The 14874-nt window shown below is 41.8% G+C and overlaps 1 protein-coding gene across 3 annotated transcripts in view; it reads right to left on the bottom strand.

The window, feature by feature from the left end:
• MKLN1 (muskelin 1) overlaps positions 1–14874 on the bottom strand; it is a 93388-nt gene that overhangs the window by 41326 nt on the left and 37188 nt on the right. For all 3 annotated transcript variants that reach the window (XM_041477521.1, XM_041477536.1, XM_041477528.1), the window contains 3 exons: positions 11611–11688; positions 10400–10465; positions 2303–2415 (listed from right to left, as the gene is read on the bottom strand). In XM_041477521.1, the coding sequence (XP_041333455.1) occupies positions 2303–2415; positions 10400–10465; positions 11611–11688 (257 nt within the window). The remainder of the gene's footprint in view (positions 1–2302; positions 2416–10399; positions 10466–11610; positions 11689–14874) is intronic.

The following is a 14874-nucleotide window of genomic DNA, read 5'->3' as shown; positions in this document are numbered from 1 at the left end:
CTACAGTTCAGGAGGCCTCCTGAACACTGCTGAATGTATCACAGAATCATGGAATGGTGGGTGGGAAGGGACCTTAAAGCCCATTCAGTGCCACCTCTTGCTGTGGGGAGGGACGCCTTCCACTATCCCAGGTTGCTCCAAGCCCCATCCAACCTGGCCTTGGACACTTCAGGGATCCAGGGGCAGCCACAGCTTCTCTGGGCACCCTGTGCTAGGGACTCCCCACCCTCCCAGCCAGGAATTCCTTCCCAATATCCCATCTAACCCTGCCCTCTGGCACTGGGAAGCAATTCCCCCTTGTCCTGATACACCATGCCTTTGTCCCAAGTCCCTCTCCAGCTCCTCTGAAACCCTTTTAGGCACTGAAAGAGGCTCTGAGCTCTCCCTGGAACCTTCTCTTCTCCAGGTGAGCACCCCCAGCTCTGCCAGCCTGGCTCCAGAGCAGAAGTGCTCAAGTCCACATCATCAAAGCCTGTTGAGCTTCTCATCCATCAGCAACCCAAGTCCTTCTCCTCCTCCTTGGGGCTGCTCTTGGAACCATTCTCTGCTTGGCCTCTACCTGTTCTTGGAATTGCCCCAGTCCATGTGCAAGACCTTGCACTTGGCCTTGCTGAACTCCACAAGGCTCACAGGGACCCCACCTCACAAGTTTGTCATGGAGAGTTCTTCCAGAATTCCCTTTCCAAAGCCATGACTCTCCACACTTCTCTCTATTAAGTACATCTCTTCTTCAAAACTCCTCGCACATTCAGCAAGTCTCCACTTTTTAAAAATTCCTTTCTTCTTCTCCTCACTAGACCATTCCCATCTTCCATCTGAATTTCCTGAACTTCCATAACACTCTGCTAACACTTTTCCCTCCAAAATCCCTTTATAATCATTTAATCACATCAACTCACAACTCTTCTACTGTGTCTCTTCCACAGCTCTCCTTTTGTGCATTCCTCCTTTCTCCCATCCCAGCCAGTCCTCCTAAGCTTTAGAGAAACTCAACTGGATGTGGCACGATGCCAGCAAGAAGGAAATGCATCCCATAAACACCAGACTGACCCACACTGGTTTGGGCAGGAAGAAAACACAGCAGTCCCTTTTTGACTAAACAGTACATAAATATAAGAATTTTACCTCTCCACAGCTCTGACAGAAAACAGAGTATCACGTTCAGTTTTGTTATTGCTCATTTTGTAAAGGATGTTCCAATCAGTAAGTACATGACACAGAGATTCGAGGGTTACAGGAAATGCCTGTGAGATTTTATTATTTTTTTTCAGCTCAGGCTATATGTTCTACTTGAACACAACCTCTAAAAAACCTTTGCTATGAAAAAAAAGAGAAAATATTAAATGTTATTTAATCTGGTAAGGAAGCTCACAAAATTAGCTGTGACAAGAAACTGAGAAATACAAATGAGAAACAAGATGTTTTTATACTGTTTTCAAATAGCTGAGGAAATCAGCTCCTGAATTTGTAAAAAAGTGGTGGGATCTCAAATTTTTCATACCTCCAAGAAGAGGCGGCATGAATTTTCCTCTGACAAAGAAGTAATGAACACAAAATACAATAACCACACAAAATTTGAAGATTTCAGTGTACACTGAAATAAATTACAGAAGCCAAAGGTCTTGGACATTTTTTGCCTGGTCCTATAACCCAAGCTACATTCATTTCAGGTTTCATACGCCAAATACTGAGCAAAACAGGCCAAGGAAAATGGTTCAAATGAATTCCACGAAAGCTCTCGGGGTTGTGTAGCCTTTGGCAGTAACCCCTGTCCTCTAGATTTCCATCTGGTAGTTGTCCATTTCTATTCATTTTTGACAGAAGCTAAAAAAATAAACAATTGGTTTCTGAAGCTCAAACACCAGGATCAGGTCTGAAATGTTCATTAGCAAGTTCTTGGAACCTTCCAGTGGGAGGTGTCCCTGCCCATGGCAGCAGGGCTGGAACTGGATGATCTTTAAGGTCCCTTCCAACCCAAAACATTCTGTGATTCTGTGATAAGTCTGATTGTTCAGCCACACAAAATTATTTAACTCGTGCTCTACTTGCTGAGCTGATTTTTTGCCCGATCATTTCTGCTTTTGAGAAATAAACCTTTCCCCTCCAGGAATCTTAGCACTTCAAAGCCACCTCCAGCTCATACTTTCCCCACGTAAGCATTTCAAAAGTCTTCAGAACTTGAAGGTCTGAACTTTGTGGCTCTCACCCTTATACTGCACTTCAACACAAGTACTTTAAGAGGGGCATTTTTGAGGGCAACCATTGATGTATTTTTAAAAATATGGATGTTTGCAGAACTTACCTCTTTCTCGGTATCCCTGGATATACAAGTCCACTGGTTTTCCTTCACACTGTATGCCCAGAAGTCAGCCAGATCCTGAGTTCCATCCCAGCCACCAAACAAATAAACAGTTTCTATTAAAAAAAAAAAAAGTTAATTTTATTTTAAAATGAGAATGTGTTTAAACAGGCTAATGCCTACAAAATATCTGTGACAAAGACAAACTATCAGAAGATAAATTTAAACTCTTTTTTTTACTTAGAACACCACTGCTCTTTGAATGGAACTAGTCATCAAGAAAAAAATGTGGTTTGGTTTAGTAATGGAAGATTTTAGGATTGATAGACAGCCAATTCTCAGAGTCATTTTCTATTTCCACATTTACATAAGAGGCAATCAAACCCACAGCCTTCTGATTAAAATTCCAGACAGACAAATGAACAATATTTAACATTTTGGATCCTGTGCATGTAGTCTATCAATGACATCTCAGCCTGTGCCCTGTTTGGTGCAGAATTTATACATCAACAAGATTTCAGTTAGGAGTAGCAAAGTTTTTCTGTTTAGTCCATCCCTTAGATAGAAAAATCAAGTACAAAATCCTCTTCAAGGGAAATGTCTTGCATAAACTAACTTACCTGATGCCACAAAAGCCCGTGAGTACAAGAGTCACAAATTTAAGTCAGTGTTTCAGGGCTGTCACCTCAAACCCACAACTGCTCTGTGTACAGCAAGTTCTAAGGCTTCCCAGACTCACTGATAAAGCCAGATGAAGCCTTTGAAAACGGGAAGCATTTAAGAAAGGAGTTTCTGTTCTGCCATGGAGAGATAACCAAACTGCTCCCATTATAGAAACAGCACTATCTGGTCTCAAATTCTAAAAATACTTCACTTTTAGACTGCATTAAAACAGAACACAAAGCCAAGCCCAAGAAGAACAAGCTCCTCAAGACTTGCAGAGCTTTGAAAAACTCCTTTAAAATCCACAAACCACTTCTATTATGGAGGTAATGGCCACTTTTTAATCCAACACCAATTAAACTGCGGAGTTAGAGTGCGATTATAAAATGGGACTAGTCCCTGACCCTTACCTACCATCAGGATAGTGGTCATCACCATGGAAAGGTTACCCTGGTTCATTAACTTTAATTACCCTTCCTCCTGGACTCAGGGCTCCCAGTGTTCCCTGCAAAGAGCAGGTCCCTTTGTGCACATAAATTCTCACAGCTCACAAAACCCACATTACCACAACAGCTTCATTGATAGCCGAGAAAAATAAAAGATTTGGCACCAGCTAAAAATCCTACTGGGGCCTTGCCAAAATGTCAGGCCTGCCTGGAAAGGCTTTGTTGGCTCACATGAAATTTAATAGCAAACCTGAATGACTCCGATGAAAACTCAGATTTTGGAAGTTACCTAACCCAGGCTGACAGAATTAAATTTGAGCACTGAGAGAGGAGCATGAGCACCCAGCTGGTGCTGAACATCCCCAGCGCAACACCCTGAGCACAACTGGACATGAACTCTGTGCCAGACCCATTTTTCATCATGAAGTAAAATTGTAGCTCACATGAAAGAAAGGCTCCATCACTATCTAGACCCAATGAAAATGATTTTTTGTTTATTGCCTTATTGCAGAAGTATATACATATCTTAGAGGAAGGTTCCATGTTTTAAAAGGAATATTTCTTAATGCATAAATGCATCTGTTGCTGGTAATGTCAAGTAAATAATTTTTTATAGTTCTCCTAAAATTTGTAATTGTTTTCCCATGGTACAAAGCAAAAAAATAGTTGTTTGGTTTGTGGGATTGTTGTTGTTTGGTTGGGGTTGGGTTTGATTGTTTTGGTTTGGTTGGGTTTGAGTTTTCTGGGGATTTTAAAGTTTTTTTTTAAGTGAAGCTTCACTCTATTTCCCAACCAGTATCACCGCTTGTACTCTAGCTATTAATTCAGATTTTATGGAAGGGGTTATTTTCACCCTGCATGCAGAGACCCAACCAGGACAGATATCAAAGGGCAATATTCAAAGAAGAGGACAGAGGCCACAAACCCCAGGCTGCAGCAGTGGGGCAGCTCAAGGGGAGCCCAGCAGTCTCACACCAATATAATTCTGGTAGCACTGGGGAAACTCAAGGAGGAAAGGATCCTCCCTCTGCATCCAAGCAATATGGAACACAGCAAATTGATGCTGCTTTATTAAAGCAAGTCTCTATTCAGCTTTAGGAGCAGAGCAGGAGAATTTTCAAACCTAGCTGCAAGGCAACAAGAAAAAAACATGAAAGCAATTATATTTACCCAAAGCTTTTACCAGCTACGTTTAGGAAGTCAAATTTCTCCTCCAGCATCCTCAGCTTATTTCCTCTACATTTTTTTCTGAATACAAATTCAACACTTTGAATTAAATATGTTCTGTGAGTATTTCTAAACTGCTTGCTCAGTCAAAAATTTTTCTGTAATGTCTGAGTTCTTTTCTTCCCTTACTCTCTAGATGATTAAAAGGTGCCAGAGAAGTCCTCAAATTAGAGGACATACATTCCCAACAATCCACATATTTCCTGTCAATCTCTCCTTAATTTCTATTTCTCAGAAAAGCAGCAAAGCAGCCTTTTCCAACCCATTAAATATGAAAATTCCTGGGGTGGTTTCAGTCCGGGTTCACCCGCATTCTCAGGGACAGTTCTCTAACTCCTGTTATCTCCATTTTCTCCATATGGTGAAATCCTTGGTGGTATTCTGCTACAGGAGGTCTTCTTCAATGAGTATATTCCAGTCCTGGTGACATATTTAACTACATTCTTTGGTCAAGTAGTATTTTCATGTCTCTGCTAGAACAGTTCTCCACGGAATATAAGAGAATTGTGGATCCACAGCACTTCTGCAAGGTGCATCAGACATCAAATTCCTCACAGGAGGGCTAACTTCAGCAGAGACCACATTGCCCAGGAATTATTCAGTTATACTTTGTCCAAGGATGGACATTTCAGATGAGATCCCTGCTGCAATGACTGATTAACTTCATTACAATTTTTTCCCCCTAATATCTAACAGGATTTTCCCTTCCTGTCCTGTATCCTCTCCCTCTGCTCCCCCCAGAATGAGCCTGGTTATCTCCATGCTCTCACCAGTAGCTGAAGACAGCTCTAGGATCCTCCCATGAACCCTTTTTCTACCAGATGAACAAAACTGGCTCCCTGAGCGTCTCCTCACACATCACACGCTCCAGCCCTGACCACCTTGGTCAGCTCAGTTTGACACAATCCTTATTGCCCCAGAGAGCCCAAACCAGGCACAGCACTCCAGATGTGCTCCTGAGTACCCAGAAGAGGAACATCACCCTCCCTTCTCCCTGCTGGCTGAGTTTGTGCGGGTACAGCCCAGCAGGAGAGGCGAGCCTTCAATGCCACGAGGACACGCTGCTGACGCACATTCCGCTTCCAGTGCCTTGCAAATCCTTCCATGCAGTCAGTCCCCAGCCTGTCCTCCTGCACAGCTGTCACATCCCAGGGGCAGGATCAGAACCTCACAATGCTCTCCTGCAGCCCCTCAGGGTCACCTGGACTCATGGCCCTGCTCCCCATTTCATCAGCCACTGCTCTCCCAGTCAGCTGCCAGCATAGACTTGCTGGGACTGTACTGGAGCATTACAGCTATGAGGGATTTCTCTTAGAAATAACAAACCAAACAAGGTGTAAGATCTCTCAGAAGCCTTCTACAAAAGGATGTCACTTCCCCAAGTAGCACCCACACCTTTAGTTATGTGCTAGCAGCGCTGCCCACTTTGTGAGGAGCATTTAAGAGCACAAATATAAAACCAGCCTTAAATCTTCTTGCAGTAACACACTCCTTGGTTTCTGAGCCACAGTTCAGCTGGATACAAGTTGGCTGAATACAAGGGGGTTTTTTTAAGGATAGGCATACAGTCTCAAATGTGAAAGCCCCATGAAGTTGAGTAACCTCCAGGATTCAGCAGCTGTTTGTGTTTCAGAGCTTAGAAGCCATCTGTGTTTTGTTTCTGAGATCCCTTCATCCTGTACACAAGTCTTGTCTTTAAATATCTTATGGATAGCAGTGTTTTCCTCAGGCAAAACAGCATCCTTCATGTCTGCTGCTCTCTCTTCATCTTTTTCATCTTTCCATGCTGCTTTTGAACGAGCCTTGTCATTTCTGCTGTGCTGCCCACGTATACAACGGGCACGCTGGGCCCAGTGCTCTGAATCTCCCTCTGTTCCCAACCTACAGATTTGTCCTCATTTATCTAATGGAAGGAAGCAAACAGAATTCCTTTGGACGAAAAGAAAAGCAAAATGATGTACAACCAAAATTACGCAGCAGCTGCACTTCAGTGAGAGAACAGAGGTACCACATCAATAAAGATCACTTCACTAACATTTTCCCTCAAAAAATTGTTTCACTTGCCAAAGAGAAGAGAAACGGAGACAGAAGAAAAATCATCCTGGTTGCTTTGCTGTTATTTTTAATGCAGGCTCATGGGAAAACTTCAACATTTAAGAAAGCCTGATATAACACCAAATATCTTTTTGTTTAACAGAATGATTTCTACATGGTCCCTATTTCTATTGTTACCAAAACAATTACATGGCTTTATGGACTGCACTGTCATTCACTGTCTGCCCTGTAAGAGCAGAAGAGATCAATTCCACCTTGCCTATGGAATTATAAACCACATCTCCAAAACACAAAACACGCGCTGTTCCTAAGTACCAACATTACTCCTTAAAACTTGCTTTTGGCAATTCACTTACCCATTCCCTCTTCCAGAACGAGCACTGGAATTTTGACACACGTGGCGTATCTGACCCATAAGGAGGCCAGGGAGGGCAGACTCAAAGAGCTGTTAGTAAGGAACCAGTGCCAGATGCTGACACCCTCATCCAAAACTGCATTAGGGTTCAATTCCCTGGGAACACAGTTCTGCACACGAGCCTGAGTGTTACTGCACCAGTATTTCCCCAGGGCCTACACAAACAGCTTCTCATGCCTGACATGCAGCACACAACACTGTGTTCTTGTGTACTTTTGGGGTTGTTTGGAGGACAATTTTGTTTTAATCTATGTACCTGGGTTGCAACTACTCAAATACTTCCCCTACCTTATAGAAAAGCAGAGAGAACTCTCCAGCCTCCCACACAGAGAGCTGCATGAAAAATGCACCTTGCAGGGAAAAGCAGGAACAACAGGAGCTTTCTGTTTTCATTTGCAGCCTAAAGCTTTAAAGTACTTAACAGTGGCTTCAGCTATAACTGTGAATTTCTCTTAGTTTATGTTTCTGCACATGTACTCCAATCCAGAGTCATTCCAGTCTCAGTGTTAATGTGATTAAAATGATGGAGGATATGTGGTAATCACTAACTTCCCATTTTTAATTTAACTTTTTTTTTTTTTATATAGGAGGATGTCAAGCTGCATTCTCAGTTCTGCATCCCACAAGGCCAACAGTTCTATTTCAAACTGCTCTAAGAGATTTCCAAAGCATCAGGAACACTGCACTTACTCAGTCAGCTGTGGCAGGTATTAAGAACAGGAGTACCAGATGGAAATGAGCTCCAGCACAAGTTACTGGCTGCCAGCAGTGATGTTAAGTTCTCCTTCAGTTACTTGCAGCCTACTCTAAGGGAAAGATACGCCATGCTAAAAGGCAGTTTAGACCAAGATAATCCATGTTCTACCCGAAACTGATAAACAAAGTCTCAGTGACTCCATGCACTAGCAACAACTTAAGATCTAGTTCAGCTACTCACCAACCCACATCCTCTACCTTGACACCAGCACCTGAATCCAGCAGGCTCAGTACTATTAAATTAGAATTATTTTTCTAGGCAATAATAAGTGGTTAAAATCTCTTTGAGGTTAATCAAAATACTGAACCATTTATAGTTCATTTATAGCTACAGCAGGTCTGGACATCAGAAATGAAAATTTGCTTCCAATACTTAACTCTACGTGATAGGAAACTTCAGAATCTCGTTGTAAGTATGATTTTGCTGTTTCACTTCTCTTCCAAAAGATTCAAGTTGAAGAAAATACTGATTTTTTAGAAAGGATCTAACTCCTCTAACAAGGAGTGCAAAGTGAGATGATTTTTCTTCAGTTGCCAAAGTCTTCTGAAAAAAACCCACTCAGCAAATGTGTGAGTAAGGAGGGAGGATGTCTTTGAAGGGAAGAGTACACCACTGCTCCCTTTTCCATTAGCACTGGATCTGTCCAAGGTTAGCCAGGGAGCTTTCCAGCTCCAGTCTGTAAAACACATCCTGACATAACTGGCTACATTCCCACCAGCTCATTAAACTCCACCTATATTCAAAAGGAAAACTCCAGCAATCAGCAATGGGAAACAGCCCCAAGAACTTCCCCTGGCCTGTCACGAGCTAAATTAAATGGCAAAACTGATCATCTCAAAAACATTTCAGCTTTTACAAGCCTCAGTGGACCTGGATGCAAAACTGAGAGCAACTTCCCAAACAGCTCACAGGGAAACTTTGGGAAGGTATCCCACCACCTGTAAATAGAGCTACAGCAAGAAAGGACCACCATGAGGGGGGGAGATCCAGGACTCCACCTCTGTGGGTACTGTCCAGCACTTTTGTGCAAGCAAAACAATTAAAATAAAATAAATAATTTGTATGTATTTGATACATTTATATTATAATGTATAATATACATATACACATTTATAATATAATGTATATAATATACTATACATATATTTCCACAAATAATAGAAATATTATTATATATGAAATAGACACATATATCCAAAGTATATATAATACATATAATATATATCAAGAAATATTTAAAAATATATGTATGAGTTTCACTGCCTTGTTAAAGCAGAGTGAAACTGAAGTCAAAGGCAGAAGTGACAAGCTTACTGGGACTTGAAAAAATCAAGAGCAATGGAAAGGAAGGCTCACACTACCATGGATATTTTATTTTCAGGAGGTGTGCAGGACTATCTTTTCCAAGTTGACAAGGATCATGTTTCTTCCACGCTCTTGTGAAACACTCACTACTAATTCCCGAGGCCACTAGGGAGCGTCCCCAGCCTCTGCATAGACAAACACCAGCAAATCTTCCAGCAGTGTTTTGTTCTAATCAATCTCAAACCTTTCCCACCAAATGAAAGAAGTTTACTCTCCTACACCAAATAACTTGAGTGCTTCCTCCAGTGCAGTAACTACTCTGAGCAAAAGCCAGAGGCTGCAGCTACTGCTGGATTTTTGCTTGTTCACCATGACTTAGCAAATTACTCTGGAAGGTCCTATCCTGTCACATGCTCTGTCCCCGTCCTGTGACCACAACAGATATGGTCATGGGCATTTTTTTGCCAGCTCCTTCAATGCCACCCTATATTCCTGTCCAATACCCACGCCCTGATTTTGTTTCTCCCTTCCCAAGAACAATCCTTTCACTCACGCAGCAAAGACTCGGGCAGATGCTTTCCTTATTTTAGTAAGGACTGACGTAGCACAGAAATCTGATTAAGTAACAGACAAAGATATAGAAAATTATGCAGAACAACAATCACTGGAACTGTTCCTGATACACCACCCCACTTTCTTTTCTCTGTATGTTCTCTGAAACAGAGGCTGAGCTATTCCTTAAACTGCTACAGGAAACATTTTTGCAAAAGATGTTTAAAGAATTACATTTAACAGGAGTTTCTAGCACACTCTGGAAATTAGAAGCCACTCCAACCAAAATACAAGGAATGTTTCAACACATCAGATCTATTGCTTGAGCACAGCCTGTAGCAGATAAGGGAAATTATTTTCCATAATTTCTCTTCTCTTGTTTGAACTCCTGCTCTAAGATGGCAGGAGGAACAAAAAATTAAAACCAATTGTTCTTGGTTTCTTAGTTAAGACAAGATAATGGCTAAGGCATAACACAGAATTATTAGGGAAGAAGGAGAAAGGCAGCTGGAATATAGACCCAGAGAGGAAGCAGAACATTTAATCCAACTATTAGAAAGTGCTATTTTTTTTCCTCAAAACCTGAAGCTAACACAGTGTCTGAAGAAAAACACATTTGCACATTAATCTGGAAAATAACTGATCAAATAATTTAGTTAAGAAATGTAACAACTACTCACCTGTCTGCACATCTATCACCATCTGATGGCCCCCTCTCATCCCTGGCCGACTGTCTTCCCCGTCACCTTCGGAAAAAGAGGGAAGGGAGAATTTTCCTTTTTAAGATTTTTAAACCAACAAAAGATACAACCTCAACATGCAAGCAGAGGAACTGAGTAACTCACCCTTCCTTAAACACTCACATGTCACTTTTTCCAGGTAGTATTTTTTATGCATTATCAAACTGTACAAAGTTTTATACTGAACTATCTGGTGACTGACAGTACAGAGAGCAGAAGTGAATACTGCAACTCTCAGTGCCTTGCAAAGGAGCTCCAATGTTCCTGACACACTCGGTGCACAGAAAAGAGCTCTGAGTCCTTGTAGCTCTCCAGAAGGGATGACACAGCCACCCTTTGGCTCCCCTTCCATCTCTCCACACCTGAGAGCTGCCTGAGGGCTGAGCTGTGAGAACAGATACCCAAATGACAGGGAAATGAACCCCTGGGATGGGAGCAGGAGGTGATGCAAACCACAGAACACAGCCAGCTTTGCACCAGCTATTCTCACATATAAGGGAATTCCAACTGTCCAATTAAAGCAGCTTTCCAACCACTTTATGTATCTTAAGCATTCAGGACAGGTGACACAGATAACCCCTCCCAAGGGGCTTGGGAACAGTGCTCCACACTTAGCAATTGTCACCTTGGATCCTACATTTGCTCTGTGACAGTGATTTTTGCACTCTACAGTTAAGGATGCTGCTACAAGTCTCCTCTCAAGGCAGACAGGAATGAAAAAGATTGTGCAGTTTGGATTTACTCTGTAATAGATCAGGACTTCAAGAGATCCACCTCATTTAAAATACTCCCTGTTGAGATAATGTATTTATTTGCCAATTCCTCAGTTTAAGTTGAAGTTACATCAATTCCATGTGCTAAATTCAGTAACACAGATAGCTGTTCTCATGTTTAACCAATATTCTGGGATTTGTTACTAAACTGATGATCTATCCTTAAAGTCACAAGTATTCCTACAGTGTTCCTTACTCAACCAGAGAGCAGGCTGAATTTCATTGAATTTGCAGACAAATGCAACTTTTTCAGAGAAGAAACCATTCCCTAGAACTCTCCTAGAGGAGACTTTCTTGCATCATTCTCTTGCTCCATATTCTCAAAGGAACAAGACAGAACTGGCAGTACATGAGTTCTATCTTAAGAAATGCTCTTACCTTTGGTGCTTTTGGGGATAATCTGCCCCCAGCGAGGTTTGTACTCTTGCTGACTGATATACTGATTGAACAAGCCATCTGCAAAACAAAAATTTTGCTGGATAAAACATTTATCCTTCCATTTTAGCGAAATCACTATTAATGTGGGTAACTTCAGCCTAACTCAATCCAGTATGCCACTCCAAAGCTTCCATTTTCAGTGAATTCTCTATTATGTGTCAGTTAGTTTGTTAAACTTTTGTTAGTTTGTTAAACTTTTGTTAGTTTGTTAATGAACTAAATGTGCAAGCACTAAAATAAAAAGAATACTTGCTACTAGATCAATCAGGAATTATCCAGTTTGCCTGCCAGGTCGTGCCAAGTGTCTATAAATCTCCAGTGTGGTGTATTTAATTAAGAATAGAATCCCTCCCCCTTATTTAAGCAAAAGGAAAGTTGCCAGTGCATATAAAATTCAACCATTTTAGTGCACGTTAAGTTAAAACTAGGTCAGACAGCATCTCTGGAGCTTCATCTGAGGAGGGAAGCAGAGCAGATTGTTTAAATGCGGTGATACGGGACAACCAAGCGCTGGATGAAAAACGAAACAAGAGTTTACATTCTCTTCAGAGAGTTAAGCAAGAAGAGCAACAGAGGAGGCGTTAGATCCTGGGCCAGATGTGCCAAGTGCAGCATTTCTGTGAGCAGCACCAGCTCCAGCACTTTATCCACACTGCCCTTGTGCACTCCACCTCTTCATCATCCAGAGGCCAGTTCCTAATCCTGTTCAGATGTTAGCAGTCCATCACATAAACACCAATTTTCTGTAAAGGAGACTTGTAACACCCACACTCCCTAGGACTGCTCTCCAGTCTGGGAAGGGCTTGGCACGTGGGGAACTTTTGTTCTTCAGTCTCCTCTGAAACACCTACCTTACCTTCTGAAGCACAACAAACCATGAGAGCACCCGAGTACTGTTTGCCTGGCTACATCCCACCCATCACCCACCATCTCAACACACAAGCTCTTCCTGACAAATGTTTCTGCTCTATTAATGCACTACCTGAAAAAAAACCAATAGGAATTCAATAGATGATGAACGCCTCTGCTTATTTATACAAAAGCCCTTTGTAGGTATATAGGCAAAAAAGAATGATCCTTACTGAACGCATCACTATTTATTTAGAAAAAGGTAAAAAATCTTTGTTAAGCACGACACAAGGCTCAGAGAAAATTTTCAAGTGTTTCCTGGCATCCTGTAGTTTGTCGTGACTGAAATCCAGGTTTTAATTAAAACCCAAGCCAGCAAGTATTTCCTGGGAGAAGATGAAAGCTCTATTTAGAGACCATCTAACAGGAAAACAAGGGCACTCAAGAGCTCCTGAAAAGTGATGAGTTTGGTCTGAAAATATAAAACTTCCATAAACTCAGCTGTGCAAGTTTTTCCAAATAAATACTCTGAAAACAGGGCAGATTTTACTTTCACCTCAGCGCTGAAACCAGCAGCACTCTCCCCCCCCACATTAGGTAATCGAGGAAAGCCAGAAGTTTGCTCAACGTATGTAGAAGGAAAAGTGGTTTATTTTGGGTTTAATAGCAGGGTTCTTAACTCCCACTTCTTCAGCATTTATGAAGCTGGGACAACACACTAGAGGCTTGAAGCTTGAGATCTCATAAATTGTGATTCAGAAAAGCCAGGCCTAATAGAACAAATGCATGTGCTGTAAGAAATCCCACAGTGACTCAGCCACAAACCCAGACAGAAATGCAGCTTTTTGGTTATCGTTACAGCCTTGGGTCTGCAAGACAGAAACCAAAACTGTATTTATCCCTATGGCAGCCAATATATAATTGGACATAAATAGTTCAAAAGGATGAATTACACCACATAGGATCTGAAAGGGTGATTTAACCTCTCTCCCATGCTCTACACCCACAGGCTGCACTTGTCAAGATATGACACTTCTCCCCTACTGTGCTTTCGGCCTCTTTTAATAATGCTTCTCGTCTTCCATGGGACATCGGTTTGGAAATACTCCAGCTTGCTTCCCAGAAATGTTTCCTTCTGCTGGAATCAGTTCCACATTCACTCTACTTGCACTGCAAACCAGCAGGAGCTTGTTTTGGAAGCTGAATCACCACCTGTCTGACACCACCAGGGAAAAAAAAGGAGGATTTCTAGGTGGATCCTGTACCCGACGCCAGACCTACGCCAGCGCACTCCTTATGTTCCTTGTCAGGAGAGCACTGCTGACCAAAAGGTCTCCAAAGCTCCTGTGAGGAGCTGAGGCTCACATCTAGGCCTGCTCAGGTCTGTCAGCTGTTCCCAATGAAACAGGAGTTTAAAATAAATTTCAAGACTCTTGTCAAAAAAAAACCTGAGTGCAAGTTTTTAAATGAAGTGTTTTCTTTTGCTCCGGAGACCTCTCACTTCAATGTCCATGTTTACTAAAATTACAGCCAAAAAAACAACTTTGTACTATTTTCAAGCCCTTTGCAGTAAGCCATGACGCATTTTGGATCTAACAACACGAAGTTCACCGTGATTAAAGCTTGGTGAATTCTGCCTCCCTGATAACCCAAGTCTTTATTTTGCCAGCCAACTGTAGGTTACCCAAAACGATTACGACAAATGTTGCGGACAAAAATATTTAACTTGCTGAAGCCAATCAGGAGCAAGTTGTATACAGTTTGGGGGTTTTTAGGCAACACATATCTCCAGGTAGGGTTGCTGAAATCTGTTCCTTTCACTGCCAGTGGCTCAAAAACCTTCAGAGTGACAATTAGCCCATAATTTCTGGGTGCTGGGGTTGAGGTTTTAGATTTTTCTCAAACCAAAGAAAAGTAGCCAAAATACTTAAACAGTTTGAGGCTTTTTGAGTCACGAACTACCTTCTAAGAAAACCTGAAGGAGAGAAAGGTTCTACCAGATAAAAATTCAGCCACTACTTGACAATTTCCTCGAGACTTGGGAGAAACAAGGAAACATACAATTTTTTTCCAGCCTCAGAGCTGTAATATTTTCTTGCACTTTGTTCTTCATAAAAATGAAACAAGGCTTGCTCTCAAATCCATGTAAGTTATCCTTCTTCTACACAAAACCCAACCATTTACTTCCCAGAGGCTTTGGATCCCTAGCCAGCCTCTCCCTTCCATATATCCCAGTACACAGAACAGCTTTCTCAGAACTAAATCCAGACAATATTAAATGGAAAAATTCAGGAATACGTGTGTGTCTAGAGTTTCCAAGGGAATACAATTGTTCCTGTGAATCATGAGTTCTGG

This window comes from Pyrgilauda ruficollis, unplaced genomic scaffold (assembly GCF_017590135.1).
Source record: "Pyrgilauda ruficollis isolate IOZ18807 unplaced genomic scaffold, ASM1759013v1 scaffold111, whole genome shotgun sequence".
NCBI classification, from domain to species: Eukaryota; Metazoa; Chordata; class Aves; order Passeriformes; family Passeridae; genus Pyrgilauda; species Pyrgilauda ruficollis.
Note: the sequence above shows the minus strand (reverse complement) of the source record. Positions and strands in the feature narration are given on the sequence as shown.